The sequence below is a fragment of the Macrotis lagotis genome, chromosome 7, assembly GCF_037893015.1.
Source record: "Macrotis lagotis isolate mMagLag1 chromosome 7, bilby.v1.9.chrom.fasta, whole genome shotgun sequence".
Taxonomy (NCBI): domain Eukaryota; kingdom Metazoa; phylum Chordata; class Mammalia; order Peramelemorphia; family Peramelidae; genus Macrotis; species Macrotis lagotis.
The window spans coordinates 170,795,787-170,816,509 of NC_133664.1; the positions used below are offsets into that span (position 1 = coordinate 170,795,787).

At 36.9% G+C, this 20,723-nt stretch overlaps 2 protein-coding genes across 7 annotated transcripts in view; one reads left to right on the plus strand and one right to left on the minus strand.

The window, feature by feature from the left end:
- DMTF1 (cyclin D binding myb like transcription factor 1) overlaps positions 1–17,535 on the plus strand; it is a 52,713-nt gene extending 35,178 nt beyond the window's left edge. For 4 of the 6 annotated variants that reach the window (XM_074194063.1, XM_074194062.1, XM_074194066.1 and 1 more), the window contains 6 exons: positions 1,012–1,272; positions 8,018–8,103; positions 9,907–10,065; positions 11,671–12,048; positions 15,696–15,843; positions 16,237–17,535. In XM_074194063.1, the coding sequence (XP_074050164.1) occupies positions 1,012–1,272; positions 8,018–8,103; positions 9,907–10,065; positions 11,671–12,048; positions 15,696–15,843; positions 16,237–16,346 (1,142 nt within the window). In that variant the 3' untranslated portion in view covers positions 16,347–17,535. The remainder of the gene's footprint in view (positions 1–1,011; positions 1,273–8,017; positions 8,104–9,906; positions 10,066–11,670; positions 12,049–15,695; positions 15,844–16,236) is intronic. The other 2 variants (XM_074194065.1, XM_074194067.1) reach the window with 1 other exon arrangement.
- The window catches only part of TMEM243 (transmembrane protein 243), a 30,794-nt gene continuing 18,963 nt past the window's right edge, over positions 8,893–20,723 (minus strand). The window contains exons 3-4 of the mRNA XM_074194068.1: positions 19,948–20,052; positions 8,893–17,986 (exon numbers count right to left, since the gene is read on the minus strand). Coding sequence (XP_074050169.1) covers positions 17,864–17,986; positions 19,948–20,052 — 228 coding nt within the window. The 3' untranslated portion in view covers positions 8,893–17,863. The remainder of the gene's footprint in view (positions 17,987–19,947; positions 20,053–20,723) is intronic.

Here is a 20,723-nt window from a genome sequence, read left to right on the forward strand (position 1 = left end):
TAAAAAGATATAAATCTGTTTTTAATCAACAGCATCACTTCAGATAACCTGAGAAAGCTTGCTATGCAGCCCTAATTTTACTTTTTTTTTTTAAATAGAAAGTAAATTAATTTTCTGGAACATTTTAAAAAGAATTTTCACACCTTTAAATTTGTCATCTTTTCATATGGGATTATGATTAAAGTGAGGTATATCAATATATTCAACTTTCTATGGGTTCCCCTCTCCATTGTGACAACATCCTTTTATCTCCATTTACAAACTCTTGTAATCTTGTCAGGTTTTCATTGATAAATTGAACTATGGTCTCTTCACTTTGAATGCCTCCTTTTTAATATCCTAATATTTTTCAAAGAAAAGTAATAATAAATGTTTCACTGGTAAACATTTAAATGTAACTTTTTAAAACCAGGAGTTAATGCAAAATGTTGAATGACTATTTTGTAACTTGAAACTAAGCAAAGTATGTAGCATTAGCAGAAGAAAGTCAAAGGAATCAAGACAGCTTGTCATAAATAGTAGAAGAGACAGAGTCCAGTGACTGCAGTTCTATGTTTAGTGAATGGAAAAAATCTGCCATCTCTTTACTCTAGCACTAAGATGGCCTCGGCTACCACGAGAGGATAAGGGTAAGCCAAAAGCCAAGTCCTAATGATGCTCTTCAATAGTCAGATGTCCTAAGATCCTTGTATGTTTCCGTATTTAATTTATTAATTTCATAATGAAAATATTGTTAAAAATACCCAAAAAAGGATCATTTTACCAATGCCTTCTGCAGACTGGCTTCATATGTTTCACAAAATCTATTTTTAATGTGTAACTGTTACATGATAAAGGCAATGGTTGGTATTTCATTAATAACAATTTGCTTAGTTGAGAAACATCTCAGCAAATGTGGTTTTTCCAATGTTTTGCTATTGTATGTTTATTTGACATCCAGTGAACAAACTATTTATTCCAAATACTTTCCCTCCTCACCTCATCCCTTCCTCCCACCTCCCTGCTACTTAGATGGTGATGTCGGCGAATCAATGTTCTTTTTGTCTACCCATCTCCCTTCAGTCTTGATAAAAGGTCTTAAACAGTTGCACGAGAACCAAAAAAACAACCCAACACTTTCGGAGAACAAATCAGGTCCAGGAGTTCCAAACACTAATACCAATTCAAGCGTTCAACATCTTCAGATCCGAGTTGCCCGCTTGGAGGAGAATACAGGCATCTCTCCCAGTCCCATGACAGCTTTGCAGATTCCTGTCCAGATCACCCATGTTTGTAAGTGCTTGCGCTTTGTGACCTATTAGTTCTGTTAATAATAGTAACTGATTGAGAGCTTTACAGTTGAGAAAGTCCTTGAAATGCATTATCCCATTTGATCTTCACATTAATTCTGAGAGATGGAGATTGATAGTAAATATTTTTATCCTCATTTTACAGATTAGGAAACTGGGCCTTAGTGAAGCTAAGTGAGTTCCCCATGGTCACACAAGTAGGAAGGCTTGGAGACAAGATTCAAGCCTATTTCTCTCCAGACTAGCTGGGTCCAGCATTCTGTGCTACCTCTTGTTATCAAAATCTAAATGAGTCAAGAAATTACTCTTCAGTACTTTAGGAAATTTATATTTTAAGTCAGTGATTTAGTATGTAAGTGCTCAAAATGCTCTAGACACTAGGAAGGTTTTCTTGTGACTGGAAAGTAGAAATTTAATAACACTGTGATAGACCCTGGTGAAACAAACAGCTTGTTCAAGAAGGAAAATAATGAATTTTCTTCTGGACATGTTGCATTATAATGTCAATGGGATGTCCCCAAGGTGATGTCAGATAGGAAGATGAAGAGGCAGGACTGAAGCTCAGGAGAAAGATGAGATCTGGGAAAGATGAGATTGGGAAGTGTTTGCATAAAAATGAGGAACTGATGTAAGCCAGGAATAAGAATGGGGGGAAATAGGGGAAGGACCCCAAGATAGAGCACTAAGGTCTGCAGACAAAGCCTTATTGTGAAAACCCTGAAAGAAGAAGGGATGAGGTTAGGAAGGATGAGGACTATGAAAATGCTGTGGGATTTCTCAGTTAAGATATCAATGGTGACTTTGGAGAGGGCAGGTAATTAGAAGGTAAGCTAATTTGCAGGAATTGAAGAAACAGGATGTAAGAAAATGGAGACACCCAGTATAGGAGTTTGACCTTGAAAGGGAAGAGAAGTATATAAGCATATGCAAATAATTTATAAACAAAAGTGTCTTAATAGTATCAAGTCATGGATTATTTTTTTAAGGATGGGAGGGGTCTGAGTGAAAGAGAAGTTGAAAATTAGGGAGAAAGGAGTTAAAAGCAAACTTGTTGGAGGAAATGGGAAGGTTTGTAATTACTTGTACAATAAGAAGAATGCCATTGACAAAAAAAGACTACTTTATCCCCTGAAAGTGGAAAAAGGGCAAGGTCTAAGGTAAATAACACTGAAATGATTAGAAAAACACTAGAAAACACATCAATAAGGATAAACCAGGAAAGTTTTGATAAAGAAGCAAGTCTGAGATAAATATCTTCAAGATGGCCCCAACTTTTTCAGTAAAGCATCTCATACCATTGCCCTTTTTTAACAGATACTTTCCTGAAGTCTAGATATGCATTCTCTGCAGTTCCAGACTTAGTTTAATAAATAAATGACTTTGTGCAGATCAAATCTGGCATAGAAGTATAGTTAATGTTACCATTCCTTAGGCGAGAAGCTCAACAATGAATCACAAATTGAGAATGAGTATAAGTGGTTGATTGGAAAAGAGGAATAAACATCCTCTGGAAATAACTGTCCAGGCATTCTTTTAAACTAAGGGACCAATTTTTACACTTTTACATATTGGTGTTTTAGTGTGATCCTTAGACTCTTTTATAAACTATATTCAATAAACCAGAAAAGGAATGGGTCTCTTAAGGAAGGAGTTAGATTCTCCTTCAGGTGAAGTCTATTCATGAACTTTTCTTAGCAGTGTTCTAAATCCCTTTTCAGGAATTAGGTATCTTTAATTTTATACTCTGATTCTTTAAAACTTATGGGAACTGAGCAATACTTGTACAAATGGGAATTTTTTTTTATCAAGACCTAGGGGATGCTGTACTTTTCACATCTTAGTTTCTTTCCATCACCAGGATACTTTTTTTTGAAAGAAGAAAATGGGGGGGGGGGGCTAGGTGGCACAGTGAATAGAGCACCGGCCCTGGAGTCAGGAGTACCTGGGTTCAAATCTGGTCTCAGACACTTAATAATTACCTAGCTGTGTCGCCTTGGGCAAGCCACTTAACCCCATCTGCCTTGCAAAAACCTAAAAAAAAAAGAAGAAAAGGGGATCCTGAAATTGAATTCTACTTTTGTGTTGCTGGTGGATTTTTTGCTATTAAATAAAAAAGGAAAATGCTAGGCTACAACTTAGAAGATCCAGGTGCTCTTTCTTGTTTTGCCACTAACTAGTTGTAATGGACAAGTCACATAATTTCTCTATACTTTAGTCTGTGGGAATAATATGACCTTCCCCCTACCTACCTCATAGGCCACTAAAAATAAAATGAAATTACACAGTTGAAAGTACTTGGGAAAATGTTAATATAGATGCAAAGTGGTAGATGCTGGAGTCATCTCTGCCCCTGGCAGTATCCACTTGTGACTTAATAATTAGGAACCAAAAAAATTTCTTTAGTACAATCCACCAAATATTGTTGAGTGCTTGCTCTACACAAATACTGTACAAGGCACTATGTGGACTCAAAGGACCTTACAGTTTATAAGCATAAACTAAATATTCTTGGTACAAAGCAGACTGTAACAAGGCCAAGTGCTTAATAAGGGTTGAAAGGATAGAAACAACACATCAATAAGGATAAACCAGGAAAGGTTTGATAAAGAAGCAAGTCTGAGATAAATATCTTCAAGATAAGTTGGATTTTAAGAGGTAGAGGAAATAGTTTGAGCATATTGGGGTTAAAAATAAGTTGTGCTATTTATCCTAGAACTAGATTACTTGGGTTATTAGCAGTTATCAAGCTTCTTGTTTGCTAAAAAGCTTTCTCAAGTCAGTGCCAATGGTGCACAAATTCCAACAGGACCCAAACAATTAAAGGTTGCAAGTACAGTCCACATCAGGACCAGCCTACCAAGTACCATAGAGGCATAACTAAGAGGTGATAATTGTTTTTGTCTACAGCAACCCATTAAATCATCTACTGAAATATGTAGGAGTTGTGATCTGTTTAAGTGAGGATGGAAATAATACTAAACAAGTGAACCTCTTTCTGGGAATAAAATAATAATATATTCGATGTAATCTTATTGAAAGGGTATTCTCTCTTTCAGTGCAGATCATAACCTATCCAGGCCTTCTCATCCTGTAGGATTTTTTCTATGTTCTCCCACAAATCATTTCCAGAGGATCTGCCCATTAAGTACTGAAGGCCATCTTCTAGACCTGTTAATATTCTCTGAGTTGTATTTGAGCTGTCATGTTATTTATTATTTTGACCACATGACTGTTGCACTTGTTTTTTCAATCATACATTCCCTAGATGATATATATCCCTTATGCCTCTTCTTGGATATTGGGCAGGTCATCATTTGAAATATGCTTCACCTTTCACCCCCCCTCATGTATCATTCTTTTGTCTTTTGGGTAAGTAACCTTGAACTCTGATTCTTTGACATTAGTTGTGTTCTAAGATTTTTAACAATACATCATGGCTAGAGAACTTTGGCACTAAAAAAGATGGGAGTGATCTGGGAGTATTGTTTCTATGCAATGAAACCACTCTTTTCAGTTCTGGGGCCTCTTTATTATGAGTCCATTATTCCTCTCCAGTGTAATTGAATCTTAGACTGGAACAGTAAGATGGTAAAATAGTAAACACTAGGTCTGGAGTCTGGAAAACCTTAATTCTAATCCTACCTCAGACACTTAGTAGCTCTATAATCCTGGGTAAGTCACTTACTCTCTACCTTGATTTCTTCATCTATAAAATGGGGATCATACCAACCCCTGCCCTGAAGGGTTATTGTGAGCCTCTGGTATGTGCTAAGGACCTATTATGGTGAGCTGCTGCTATTGTTGCTATTTTTATAGACTAATGCAGTGTTTTAAATTGGGCAAGGGATATTGTTTTATCCATCAGATAGCTTTTCTGAAGTGACTCTGGGAATCTTTGAAGTATCCCTATGAGTTTGATGGAATCAGCACAGTGTAAGCTGAAGGATCTCATCATGTCTAGGGAATCACTCTTTGTTTGGACTTTCCTTGTTAACACTGGAAAATATGTTTAGTCCTTATATCTACCTTTTTTTTTTGTCTCATTTGTCTTTAAGAATCAGAGGCTCTTAAATAGTTATCCCTGTGCTTGTGTTTATTGTGTATATTGTGTTTATAAGATCCTGCTTATTAGAGGAGGGCTTCTAAAACTGCCTTTTCTCCTGTTGGTCAGTCTTCAAGCATTTATTAAGTGCCAGGTGTGTGCCAGCACTGTGCTATGGTACTCAGAGCCAAAAAATGAAACTAGCCCCTACCCTCAAGAATTTTAGACTCTGTTCAGGGAAGCCCTGTATATCTATGTATATGTAAAATATATATGTACAAAAGAATATAAAAGGTTTGGGGAAGAAGGATTCACAGCAGCAAGGAGTTGGAATTCTGGGAAGTGTCATTTCAGTTAAGCTTAGAGGCGATATGGGAGTGTCAGGGTTCTTTTGTAGTCAACACAGTAAGCACAGTGTGTGCTTTTGCTCCTTTTCATCAATTTTGGGTCTACTAAGTTGTGATCTGATAGAGAAAATTGTTTGCAGAAGCCTGACTGTTCCTTAAACTTAGGTAAATATATAAATAATTCTAATAAAGATGAAAGTAGACATGTGGGTTGATGCTATTGATAGTTTTTCTATTTTTTAAATTTGGCAGTAAATAACAATGCCTTTTATTTGCAAAATTCTTTTATTTTTACAAAGCACTTTTGCATCTCTTATCTTTATGATAGGACCATGAAGTAGGGAAAGCAGTTAGTGCTCATCAAATGAGGACCTGAAACATAAAGCAGTCAGGGGACTTGTCTAATACTCATGGCAACCAGGGGCAAGACCTCCATGTGTAGAAGCACTTAATTCTTCACATATCAACAAGCTTATAATTTTTGCTTAAGCATTTACCAATCTGCCAAGCATTGGGATTACAGCGACTAAGGAGAAGTAACTCCTCCTAGCAAGGAGCTTACATTCTCTTAGAGAAAACAGTATGTATATAATATATACAAAGTGTGTATAGAAAATAAATTCAAACAAATTTGATGGATGGAGAATTGGCAACTGGGGAAATCAGGAAAGAGCTTATGGTGGAGGTGATGCTTGAGCATAGTCCCATAAAGTTGAACCTGTTGGTATCACTAAGGGGGTAAGAGGATTAAACATGTATCCAACAGATCACATTAGAGATCTTTATTAGCTTATACATACTAATCTAAGAAAAGACTATGGCTTAATTTAAAGAGATCCAGCCTTGAAGCCAAGAAGACTTGGGTTCAAGATCTGCTTCTGGCATAATGGCTATATAAATAGACAAGTCACTTCAGCTAATGATGATCTAGGCAAACCCTCTAAGACTATAAGGGAGAGAAAAGACAACCAGCATGAGTAGGAGTTTCTTCACTCCAGAGTAGCCTGTACGGTGAAATCAAAGGTCCTTTTGTCAATCCCAAAGCAATTTTGAATTGGTGTTTCTTATTTTTGCCTGCCCCACCCCCAATAGAAACAGCATTAAATATTTCTCTGTCTAGCTCCTGGCTATTTGCCCTAAATCTAAATAGAATTGTGAAGCAACATTCTTGCTGCCCAGAAATCTGAAGGTTATTTTTGGTGGCAAGTAGAATGCTGAAAGAGAAGACTGAACAGTTATCCCCAGTTTAACTGGTGCATATTGCTTATGCATAGTGATTCATATATTATTTCCCCATTTGACTTGAGAGACAAACAATATATATAGAAAAAGTTCATTTCAAACCAATTTTTGATTGCATCTGAATCTGGACTTCTGAATTAGACAATATTTCTGGTAGGGTTTGCAGTGCCTTAGATAATAATATAAATTGAATATGGATTCATTCTGTCACTTTTAGGATAGCCTTAGTGCTCTTCCCTAGTTACCTGTTTACTTTTACCTTAAAAAATACTGAAATATTGTGCCAAGTTTATAACTCAATTGAAAGAAATAGGGATGTTTAGCATAGAGAAAAAAAGATTGGGCACAGGCATAGAATCTTCTACCTATAGCGATCTTATTCTTATTAAAGACTCTGTAAATTAGGTGTTAGATTTCTTCTGTTTTGCTCCAGGAGGCAAATTGAGGCCAAGAGATAAAAATTGTATATTTAGTCTTGGAGCCGCTGAGTGCCACAGTGGATAGAGTTCTGAACTTTGAATCTCGTCTCAGACACTGACAGGGTGATCCTAAAGAAGTCACTGAACCTCTCTCTAAGCCTTGGTTTCCTCATCTGTGAAATGGAATGAAGTAAAAGCTACTTCACAGGGTTGCTATGAAGATCAGATGAGATAAGTACTTGATAAATACTTGTTAAATGATAGAAAGCACTTAACAAACCTTAAAATGGTATAAGTCTTAGTTTATCCTTGTTACAATTATAAGGATATACTTCAAATTTATCAAAATATAAATGAGGTTGCCTTAGAAAGCAGTAGATTGTCTCTCCCCTCCCTGTCCTCATCCCTTCTTCCTCCAGTAGAGGTTTTTATGTAAATGCTGTGACCATTTATATTTAATATGCTTTAGATAGAAGAGATTCTCATTCAGATAGGGTTGAACTAGTTGAATTCTGAGGTTTTTCCCAATTCTGAGATTCTAGAAAATCCCTCTATTAGTTTTCTTCTGACTCGACTACAGTCAATGGTATTTTATCCTGTGTAGCTCTTCATTGAATTATCCTAGGATTTGGCTACCTATAAGTGAGTTTCCCCCCCCTCTTTTTGCTTTTACTACAGCTTCAACAGAATCCCCTACTGCTACTGTCGACTCTGAGACCATAACACTAAATAGTGGTACACTACAGACATTTGAAATTCTTCCAGTAAGTAACAACAGTGCTTTAGTCCTTGTTTTGATAACTCCCCATTAAAAATAAAATTTACTGTGACTCATTAAATCACTCTTCACTGGGAAATTCAAAGTGTTAACTAATAAGAATAACAAAGTGTTTTTGCAATAAAGAAGCAGAGCAAGCTAGAACTGGAAAGGCTCATCGAGTTTGAATACTTTTTTTTTTTTTAACCAAAAAGGAAGCTAAGAACCCGAGTCATGGACCTATTTCATATTTATTCTCTAGAAAATAAGAGTATAGTGTTGTAGAAAGCACCAGATTAGAAGATTTAGGTTTCAGTTCAGTTCTGTTACTGTAATTAACTGTGTTGAACTTTGGCAAATGATGTAGCCTCTCCAGAACTGTCGAAGCATTTATGTAAAGTTCTTGGAAATGTGCCTTCCTTTATTTATTGCCCTGTCAGAAATTACAGTTTTTTAAAACTTTGCCAGCCATTTATCCACTTTTCTTTACAATATCATCAATTTATTTCCCCAATTCACATGAGCAAATACTTTTCTACAAAAAGTAGAATCAAGTGTGGCACAGTGTAAGAGAATAGTGAAAGTAGTTTATAATAACCTGTGGTCTTGCCTAAATTTATTTTTTATGGTTGAGACAAGTTGTAACTTTTCAGCTCAATATGTAGTTCTGGTTTAATACAAAATGTTCAGATAAGAATTTGTTAATTGATTTATTCATGTTTCTTTAAGTAAATATTACACACATACACACACAAAAAAAGATATTCCATAAATTTTTGTTCATTATATGAAAATTTATTAGTTGTGATTAAGGCAGGAGAGTCATCTAGCACAAGCACCATCAAGGGATGAGTACCACCTCCTATACTCTTTTCCATACAGTATCTACTTTTTGTTCCATTTATGGATAAATGAGTAAGGAAGCTAACATTTTATTTAAATAAGGTATTGCTTTGTGTATGTCCTAAATCTTATATTGAAAAAAGAAAAGTATTGATTCATATTACTTAATAGTTAACAATGTCTCCCTTATTTGAGTGTCAAGCATAATCATTTAGGAGAATTCAGTTTGATACCAAAAGCAGAACTCTCAAAATTTTTATATCCCATGTTAGCCTCTGACTGCAACCATATGTAAAGAAGGGAAATTTTAGGTAAGTGCACAAGGGTAATTTTTTAATCCCTTTGTTGTGAGGTCAAAATGGATAGGATCTTGTTTAGGAGGGAGGCCATATTAATTCTTTGGACAAAGCAGCTATCTTTTTGGATTTGCTTAGTCTGACTACCTCATTTTTCTCACCAAAAGATATGGTGAACTTTCTACTAAGAGAATAAATGTTCTCAAGGTAGTATATGCCCCCTCATTTAAATGCTTAAACTAAAAAAATGTTGATTTGAACTGCCAAACCAAGGAACCGAATTTTTAATGTAATACAGGTCATGTTATGAGATGATTGAAGAGATGCAGATGTAAGTGACTCAGTAGTGATAAAAAAAAACCCCTATACTGTACCAGTAGTGATGGAAGAGAAATGTCCATCAGCAAGACTGAGTCCAAGAAGATGGGAATATGCTGCACCTAAGAGACAGATGGTGGAAAGTAGCTAAACTATTATACTAGCAGAAATAATGATGTTTGTCAGTTGAATAAGAACACTGGTACCATTCATCTTTACCATTGATAGACTTTTTGGGAGGAACATTATTGGGTATAAACTACATTTTTTTTCAGTCCTGATTAATTTCTAAGACTGAGTTAATCAGTAATTGGACAATTCTGTGCTTATTTGTATTTTTCTTCTTTCTTTAGTCTTTCCATTTACAGCCCACTGGAACCCCAGGAACTTACTTACTTCAGACAAGCTCAAGCCAAGGCCTTCCTTTAACACTGACTGCCAGTCCCACTGTGACTTTGACAACCACTGCTGCACCTGCTTCACCAGAGCAGATCATTGTACATGCCTTATCTGTATGTAGTGTTCATAAAACTCTTAAGAAGGCAGACACTTTGAGTTTTCAAAATTGTTTAGAAAGAATGGAACTCTGCTGAGTTCTAAAAAAAAAAGATCAGCACAGGTAGTTTACATCTTGTTAACAAATTCCATTCCAAAAATTTGATCCAAAATTAGCTGTTTGGAATTCAGGATAAATTTTCCCATTTAAAATAAAACACTTTTATGTGGTGATTAGATTACAAAAAATCTATTTAACCCATAATAGAGTTCAACTAAAATATTAATAGTACCAAAGAAGAGTGGAATGTCAAACTCAAAACAGATCACTGCAGGATAACATTAACTTAGAAAACTACACATTAACATTATCTATATTTTATCGTATTTTGATTTTATTATTTCCTGATTGAATGTTAGTCTGGTTCTAGCTACATGGAGCCCACAAGACTTGAGTTTGACAAAGAATTTGCTTTTTAAGTAAATCCCAAAACATACCACTATGAAACTCTCTCCAGTGGTATAGCTTGCAATACTATATAGTTCTTGCCCATGTCATTATATAAATCCTCCATTCGAGATATACCCAGTGTCCTGAAGACCCTCCCCTCAATCTTTAAATACTTCATGATATCAGTAGCACAACCAGAGTTATAACTTAATTTCACCGAAGTTCATACCAGTCCTTGATTAGATGTCTTTTACAACTAGAATTATGTACCCATTATCTTGGGTAGTCTGCTTTCTTATACAATCATCTTTATTGTGAGAAAATGCATCCATATCAACAAATTAAATCGAATAGATGTCTCAGATACAACAATGTAAAGTATATTATCAAATTGTACGCTTTGAAATCAGACCTAAAAAATTTAGATTAAAATGTGAGCATTTGGGGGAGGTGTCTTTCTTTTGTTTAACGGGAGGTGACATAAAGGGATTGTTTTAGAAAGATTAATAGGGCATTGCTGTACAGAATGGAAGAACTGAAGCAAGGAAGAAATATAAATACGATATGAAAGGGGCTTGAATTAGGGCCATGATTGTGGCAAGAAAAGAAGAGAAAACATGAGAGAAGTACTGTGAAGGAAGAAACTCTAGGATCTGATAATCATTTGGAGATGGCGAGGCCAGGAGGAGAGTAAAAGATAATTCTAAGGTTTTTAATCTAGGAAACTGGTAGGTCCATTTAGCAAAATAGAAAGGGAGTTTAGGGTTAGGGGCAGTTTTGAAGGGAAAATTGAGTTCAATTTGAGATGTTTGAGTAGGATATTTCAAATGGGCAAATGTTGAGCAACTAATTGGACATATAGGATTTCAGAGATATCTTCATCTCCAAATGGAATCTCTAAGAATATATGAGGTAATTGGAGAAAGGGTATAAGAAGAGCAACCCTTTTTTATTTCAATTTGAGCCTCTGGGGAGGAGGGGGGATGACTCTTTGAGGTCCCCAGGTCCCAGGCCAGACAATTTGGATGCCTGAGCATCCATGGTGCATCAAGTATGGATCACAGGGCTACTCAAGCTGACCACCTACAAAGGAAGTTGTTCGCTGTAGTATCATAATATAAAGTCATGATTCACATTTTGTTTTCTGACTTTTTAAAAATTTTTTTGATAGCCAGAACATTTGCTGAACACAAATGACAATGTCACCGTCCAGTGCCACACGCCAAGTGTCATCATTCGAACTGTTGCCACTGAGGACATCACTTCTTCTATATCCCAGGCAGAGCTAACAGTAGACACTGACATCCAATCAGCTGCTTTGACTGACCCTCCAGGCGGCCTTGAAGCTTTTCCAGATGAAATCCATCAGCCCAAACTGACCAATGAAAGACCATCATTCAGTGACACTTGTGACTCCAAATTTAGTGACCAAAATAGCACCGAATTAATAGATAGTATGATGGTCAGAACAGAAGAAGAAATTTCTGTCACAGACCTCAAGCAAGAGGAGGATTCCCCATCTGCTTTAGCCAGTGCTTATGTTACTGAGGTAAGAAGACCCAATCCAGAGTAGAGAAATATTAACTTTCTTCAACAAAATTTCAAATTTCCCAGCCTAGAGAACTTTTTTTTTAACTGTACATGTCTTAGGCATTGTGCTAAGAACTTTATAGATATTTTCACATTTCATCCTCACAACAACCTTGAGAATAGGTACACTATATAGGTGTGGAAACCGAGGCAAACAGATTGAGTTTCCCAAGGTCATATAACTATGACTGGATTTGAACTTGGGGCTTCCTGACTCCAGTCCCAGCACTGTATCCACTTCACAACCTAGCTGCCTAAACATTAAGGTAGTTGTATACCTATTCTATAACTACTACAGATTTTCTTCAACCAGTGATAGTGGTAATGGGACATAAATGACATTAGGAGGGAAGAATTTAATCTGAATGACTTGAAAGCAAACCTTTGTTTCTTACATTTCCTAAAAAAGGGGGAAAAAATCTGCTTGTGTATGAAGCTTATTAAATGGAACGTTAGAAAGTCATCCAACTTCTTCAACAGGGGCAGTTTAGGGGTGGCTAGGTGGTGCAGTGGATAAATCACGGGCCCTGGAGTCAGGAGTACCCAGGTTCAAATCCGGTCTCGGATACTTAATAATTACCTAGCTGTGTGGCCTTGGGCAAGCCACTTAACCCCATTTGCCTTGCAAAAAAAAAAACTAAAAAACCCCCCAAAAAACAGGGGCAGTTTGCTTTTTAAAAGATCTCTTTCCTTTTCTGAACTATCCCTGGAGCCACACAGCAGAAGCTACCCTCTGCTGTAGATTGGTGGTAAGCACAGGGATCTAACTTAAAAACTCTTTCTCTAAGAAAAACCTTCAGGTGGATTTTTATGCCTGGGCTGTTAAAAACCAGATTGAATGGACCTGGGCACCATTAAATATCACCTCTTAATGTTTGCAGGATAGGAAAGCAGAGCCTGGGTTTCCTCGTAGCCTGAGGGTTGTTGGATAGCGACTGCTATAAGTTCAACTTCTCCCAATAACGACTTCACAAACTAAGTCCTTAAGTTTCAAATGTTAGATTAAGTCAAGGTGTTTTACATCTGTTTAGCAATATTAGAATTCAGTTCTGTCTCTGTGTTGGCAGGGAGACAAAGGGGTTTATGAACCCTAAATCTAGAAATGAATGTGATATAAAAATAAGAGATATCAATAAAAATTATTTTTTAGGAAAGACATGCATACAAAAAAAATTGACATTTCTATTAGCATCTCCAAAGCTAAAGAAACACTCATCCAGATTTTATACTAAGTCCCCATTTCTAGGCAACAGGTACCATGGTAGATGCCAGTTCAGTCCAGTCCCAGACATGTTCTCATGGTATGATCCTGGGCAAGTCACTTAGCCCTTTGTACCTTAGTTTACTCAACTGTAAAACAGAGCCAACTGCTGATATTTGTAAAGGGCTTGGCATGCAATAGATACTATGTAAATGCCACCTATTATTATATGAAAACAACTTGCAGGCTGTTGGACAGTGAGTCTGCAAAATTCTTTAGTCATCCTCTTGGCTGTTAAATCCAACTGCCTCTTCTCCTCTTGTCCCACTGTCAGTCAAGGAAGGTAACAGCCAGCCTCTTTCACCTCTCGGCCTTCATTGATATGGTTTGTCCTCATAACTGCTTCAAAATTCAGTTCCTTAACTGCTAGCACCATCATTGATATTACCAGCAGAATGAGAGAGAAGATGAAGGTGAATTCGATCTTGCCGCCATTTCCACTTATCTGCATTCCCTCTGCTGCCTTCATTTACTCACACCTCCCTTCAGTCCACCCCTGGTGGTTTGAATCCTGTTCTTTGGATTCAACATTTATCAAGTTCTTTTCCCTGAGAAGAGGCATTTACGTTCTTGAAGGGAGCTGGGATCCGTCCAGCTGTACAGATCAGAAACCCTTCTTGTCTTTTCCTCTTGTGAGGTCTCACTCTGATGCCTTCTCCAAAAAAAATATATACCAGGGGCAGCTAGGTCATGCAGTGGATAACATACCAGCCCTGGAGCCAGGAGGACCCAAGTTCAAATCCAGCCTCAGACACATTGTAATCACCTGTGTGACCTTGGGCAAGTCACTCAACCCTACTGCCTTGTAAAAAGAACAAGAAATCTTAAAATTGTGCTTTTTTTTATTCTTAAGCCAATAATGAACCCTACAAGGTAGGATGATCAAAACGTCCTGTGAAATTATGTTGCTTGTTCTATTTGTGAATGAGATTGAAAACAATTCTTTTAAGGCCTTTGTCTTTTTAAAAAACTGAGCTCTTCCTTGTGTCTTCTGATCTCATTGGTGAACTTCACTTTCTTCAGCAGTGGTCAACTTTTTGGTTGTCACATGAAGATTTTAAATTTATAGTCAATATTTATAAAGTCATGTTTATAAATGTTATAAATATGTAAATATAATTAATGTTTATAAAAGATCTAAAAACTCATTTTAGTATCCTATCCCTTTTCTCCATAACTCTGAAACTATCTCTGCAGAAGCTAGCAGGGGCACACACGTGAGGCTCCTTTTATTTTTGTTTCATGATTTGCCATGGCCAAAGAATTATTACTGGTCAGCCTACTCATTATGCTCATCTCTGAACTGGCCATGGTGTCCTCTACCTGCAGATTGACACCTGGCCTGGACTCAGAGCCTTATAGAACCTGCTGTCCTTGTGCCCTTCCAGAATAACCTCTTCATGAGATATCAGAGTACTTGGATATCAGATTTTTCTGAAGGAGCTGAAGTTACAAACAAAACATAACTCTACTTCCTAAAGAATTACTGCTTTGTTCACCCATCGAAGTTGAAGGCCTAGGCAGAAATTCAAACTACATTTCAGTTTAAAAAAAATGTATTGGGGCAGCTAGGTGGCTCAGTGGATAGAGCACTGGCCCTGGAGGGAGTCAGGAGTACCTGGGTTCAAATCCATCTCAGACACTTAATAATTACCTAGCTGTGTGGCCTTGGGCAAGCCACTTAACCCCATTGCCTTGTAAAAACTGAAAAAAAAAATGTATTTAATACAAGGTGACTAAATTCCATGGTAGTTAGATTATTTCTTGGGTTGTAAAGCACAGCTAGTATTCATTTCAATGTGTTATCAGGATTTAATTCACATTGATAAATTTTACTCCATTGAGTCTGGTGATTTCAGGGATCACATTAATGCTAAATGTTTTGTGTCACTAATTTACCAGTTTTTAGGCCTTAAAGTTTAAATTTTATATAATCTTTACTGAAAAAGGGGCCATCATATTTTCATTTTCATCTAAGAGAGTGCTAATAATGAGTCTATGCTGTTAATATCTCAACCATAAGATTTTTGAAAATATACTATTCTCCCAATCACCTAATACATGAAATTAGCTCATAATTTAGTTTAATTAAACTTATTCCACTTATTTCTATAAAAAATAGTAATCCAGTAAGTCCCAAGTAAACAGTCTTTGGAGGAATAAGTAGGAATAGAAAAAAATAGTTGGGATCTAAAAAGTTGAACTGCAACTAAAAATACTTGCCTAGAATTCTAAAAATGCTAAGGCTTTGAGAGGGGTAAGATGGTAGGAAAGAGGTAATGCTATAAGTAATTCAAAGTGGATTTCGTTTCATCACTTTTTATCTCGTTACTTAAATTGTATAGGACTTGGAATCTCCTACTATAGAGGAACAAGTTGATCAGTCCACAATTGATGATGAAGCAATCCTTATCGTTCCTTCACCACGTGGTTTTATCCAGACATCAGATGATATAGATAATGAATCTGTCTTGCCTCTGACAACACTAACAGGTAACAGGGCATTGACCCCTTTTATATGATCAACTTCTGATGTGTCAGGCCTCAACAACTTGCCAATACCACAGCCTGCAGCCCCCTTACCTCCCTAGAGATTTGCTTGGACTTGAAGGCATTTTCTTCCACAGACTCCTGACCCCAGCAACTAGAGTTCTCGTTATTATACACGTTATTGGTTTATAATTAATTTTTGTTTTTTAAACCTCCAAAAACTATAAATATTGTGGGTGGGCTGTGGCAGTAATACATCTTTAATTTCAGTTTCTAAAATTTTGGTAGAAAAATGTGCTTTTCTCCACAAGGCTTCAATTACTGTTGAATAGCTTCAGGATTTGCAACCATCCCAGATGCCCTGTTTTTGGACTCTTAATGTATTACTCATTACAGATCCCATACTGCATCATCACCAAGAAGAATCCCATATTATTGGATCATCCTTGGACAGTCCCATTTCAGAAGACTCAAAGGATGTGGAAGATTTGGTCAGCTGCCATTAAGTCCAAGCCCAGTGACGGGTCACTTGAAACAAGGAAGCCGCTCTCACACCGCCCTGTGCGGGCACCACTTCCAGAGAAAAGAGAAGCCGACAGACACATCCTTCTCCTTTTCAAATAGCCACAGCGCTTACACCACGCACGCTGTTGTTGCTATTGAGACTTTTTACCTCTTTGATGAGTACACAGTTGCCTGAAACCTACTTTAACTTAGTCTGGGAGTTTTCGGTTGTGGGGATCCATTCCATTCAGTGTTGCCAGTGAAACCATCAGCAAGGGAGTTTGCTTACATTAGGCCCTGAGACAAGAGTTGGAACCCACCACCTTGGTGCTCTGCCTTCAGAGAGCAAGGTGCTTACCTACTAGAAGGCAGAGGAGACCTTCCTCCCAGCTTCCAAGTTCATGTCTCTGTGGTTTAAGGGTACTAATGGCCTCTTTCAGAGGCATTAGGTATTTCCATGTGTTTTACTAGTGTTTGACACCAAGTTGGGACATCTCTTGTATAAAAACTAAAAAACAAGATGATTGCATCCTTTCACAAAGGCTGCTTCTGGCAGCTAAGACTTGGGTTTGATCATAAAAGCATTAATAGATACTGAAAAAAACTCCACTATAGTACAGTTGTTTTAAAAAGGGAAATCCTGGATGAGAGTAGTCTTTCCCACCCAACCATTCAAGAAGCCACTGCCCTGACTAAGGAGGCCCTCTCACCCTCTGAGAAGAGGTAATAATGTTGCCTTCCAGGATATCAGGCAGCTCTGGCTCAGTCAGCTTGTTAGACTAAAGGCAAGGGAGAACCACTGATGGTCCATGGGAGACAGGTGGTCAGGCAGAGATAGGATAGAGCAGCCTCTCCAGCTTGGGGGCTTGTTTTAAATTGGCTTGTGGAATGGAGAAGGAAGCAAATCAAGAAGTCATTCCTATCAGGAGCATTTTAGCCAAAACAAGACTGACTGACCTATAAGGCTTTGATGAGTATGATCCCTATAGAAGAGTTTAAAAAAAAAACTTGTATAAATTATTTTATTTATTATTGTAATTAGATTTTCACAATCAGAGTTTTGTCTTTTTACCATCTAATGTGCTTTCTTTTGTTAATGTGAAATTGTAGTTACAAGCAATGGTTGGTTGCATAGGGAACAAAATAATTGTATATTCAGTTTAACAGAAATAAAAGAATATTTGTCTTACAGCTTGTTGTTTGTTATATAACCCCCTCCCAGTGCTATAGTACATTGTAAAAAGAAAACAAAAAAAAATTCAAAAGTGAAAATAACTTGTGCCATTCTGAATCTATACGTGTGGAATGTTCAAAAGTGCACCATCAGCTCTTTAAAATGGAAAAGCATGTCACATCTTAGCTCCCAAACAAGAGGGAATTTAGATTTGCAGTTAACATGAAAATCATGTATTGTATTCCTGAATAATCTTGCTTCATCTTCAGTTTACTTTTTCCAGAATTCCTGTTCAGAGTTTTAATTTGTAGCTGAGAACTGTCTTAGTTTTATTCACTGGCAGAATCATTTTCCCACATCGTGGAAGTACAGGTTGGCACATATACATAACATGATGATAGAAAATAAGATATAGTAAATTAGATTTCTAAATTTCGGTTCCAAATCTCCTTGTCGATACCAGTAGATCTAAAGAAAAGGAATTGAGGGAAAAGAAAGAAATCAAATTGAGTGAAGGATCAGCATTTAAATATTTTTAGTACTACAGTTCATAATTCTAACCCCTCCCTTTACCCACATGGGTCAGGAAAAAGTACCTCATTTCATTCTGCTCTTAGAGCTTAGGATTTTTGACTGTTTAGATCTTGGGTTTTTAGCTCCCTTTCGTAACTTCTCATATCCTAGATAATGAAGATTTAATCAACATGCTTTTTGGGGGTCTTTTTTTTTTTGTAAGGCAAATGGGGTTAAGTGGCTTGTCCAAGGCCACACAGCTAGGTGATTATTAAGTGTCTGAGACCGGATTTGAACCCAGATACTCCTGACTCCAGGGCCGGTGCTTTATCCACTGCACCACCTAGCCACCCCCCCCCAACATGCTTTTAAGATAATGCCTGCACCTACTTACATCTTCACCTATTTTCCAGAGTTTAAAGCTAAAACAAAGTATATTTTTCTTAGAGCTCATTAAGGCAGTATTCCGGAACATTTTCCTAGAAACATTCAAAATACCCTATTAAAGCATTCTCATTTGGAAGGTTTTGGTGAATACAAGAATCAACTCTCAGAAAATAAGCCATTTTTAAAATCATTTGAGTAGTCTGGGACACTAAGCCACAACAAGAACAAAAAGCATCCATAGGACGTACATTTACATTATCCTGTTTACACTAACACATCTTATTTTTGACGATTCCAATTTTTTTTTCAGCTACGTGTCATATTTCAAGAGGTTTTAAAGTAGGGAAGAGAGTAATATGTTCTTAAAAACTATGCCTTAAGAATACCATCTGTAGGGTGGCTAGGTGGTACAGTGGCTAGAGCACCGGCCCTGGAGTCAGGAGTATCTGACTTCAAATCTGGCCTCAGACACTTAATTACCTAGCTATATGGCTTGGGCAAACCACTTAACCCCATTTGCCTTACAAAAACCTTAAAAAAAAAAGTGATATATTATGTAAGTTTGCCATCTCTTATACTTTATTTTTTCCTTAAAGATATGATTTTTCTCTCAACATATTTAATTTTGATTAATGTGTAGCATGGAAACAATGTAAAGACTATCAGACTGCCTTCTGTGGGGGGGGGTGAGACTGGGGGGGAAATTATAAAATGCAAAAAAAAATGCCTTATTTATCCCTCCCAACTTCTGGAAACCACATATGAAAACTACTTAAATAGATGACACTTAGTTATTTTTATCCAAACAAAATCTTTGCATCACAATATTTCTAACATTCTATGTAAATAGCAGAAGAGCAAGTGATAGTCATTTGATATAACCACTAGAAGGGTATGTATGCATCTGAGCAGGTAATCTGCCAATGAGGTTATCGTTGGCAGGTAAAACTGGTCAGAAACTTAGCATTAGAAATTTCCATTTTAGGAGATCTGTTCACTACTCTTGTAGAAAATAATGGTGTTTTGAAATCTCAGACTAGGAAGAGGAAGGGCAAAAGGCCCTTTATCACAAAGACAAAGCACACCCTATCCATAAGGCATCATCTTTCCTTAAAAGGGCATAATAACCCATTCATTTGGACTTCCCTCAATTTAGAATACAGGCTTAGTAAAGAGGATTATGTTCTAAATTACTGACTGACTATATAATCAACTTTCTACACTGGGATCCACTTGGGATGTTACTGCCTCAAACTTCTAGGCAGTCATTATTATAGCAGCAAAACAATGAATGAATTCAAATACTATGGGTACTCTTTTCACCCTCCAAAGGTAGATTTTTTAAAACTAACACCGACACATATAGTTTTATGAAGATGTAAATCATGGAATGTTAATGGAAATTCATAGCTCCAGTTACCAAACCAGAATTAGAAAACTGCTGCTCTCAATGTCCTTAGCATTAAGTCCACTAAAATTGAATAGTACTTGTCAGAGATGCTTCTTTTAGAATTCCAAATCATACTTACAAGTATGCAGGCAGTAATGCAACTCAAGGAGATACAAACGGCAAAAAATATATTCAGTGGTTTTGGAGGTAGTTGAGGGAACACAAAAGCACTGATCAAAGTTACCTATATAAAAAAAGTAAACAATACTTTAAAATAAATCTCAAAGATCTGATTATATTAGAATGCAGGGAATAAAAATTATGGAAACTCTAACCTAAATTCTTAGCTTTTTAATCAACTGAGAGGTAAGTGTTAAAGGCATCCAGCAATTTTGAAAAAACAAACCCACATTTATCATCTCCCCTCCCTCTGCCTTAGTGGGACTGAATCTAAAGAAGCTTGAGATTAACATATGTATATGTATATGTATATGTATATGTATTTGCTAAATACTTCTGGGGCATCCTGAAAAAGAATCAGCCATACATAGTATAATGTATCTTCTAGACTTGAACCCCATACCAAATCCCAACTCCACTCCCACCCTCAAAAAAGCCAAGCAATAGAAGAAAGCTGAATTCATTCTGATTTCACCATTAATACCAATTTAGATTCAATTGTGTTTGGTAGGGAGAAAAAAGGAGTCCATTTGTCAAAGAGATGTGACAGCCCCTTGCAATTCCACACACAACTGGAAAGTCAGATCAGAGATGACCCTAATAAATAAAGGTTCAAAGGACCTAAAACTCAAGATGGGGGGGGGGGGGGTCAACTGCAGGCTTTAATTTCCTTTGGTTGGGCTGGTTGTGTTCCTCTGGTTTTAGGACATGGTAACTTTTTTCCCCTTTATGACT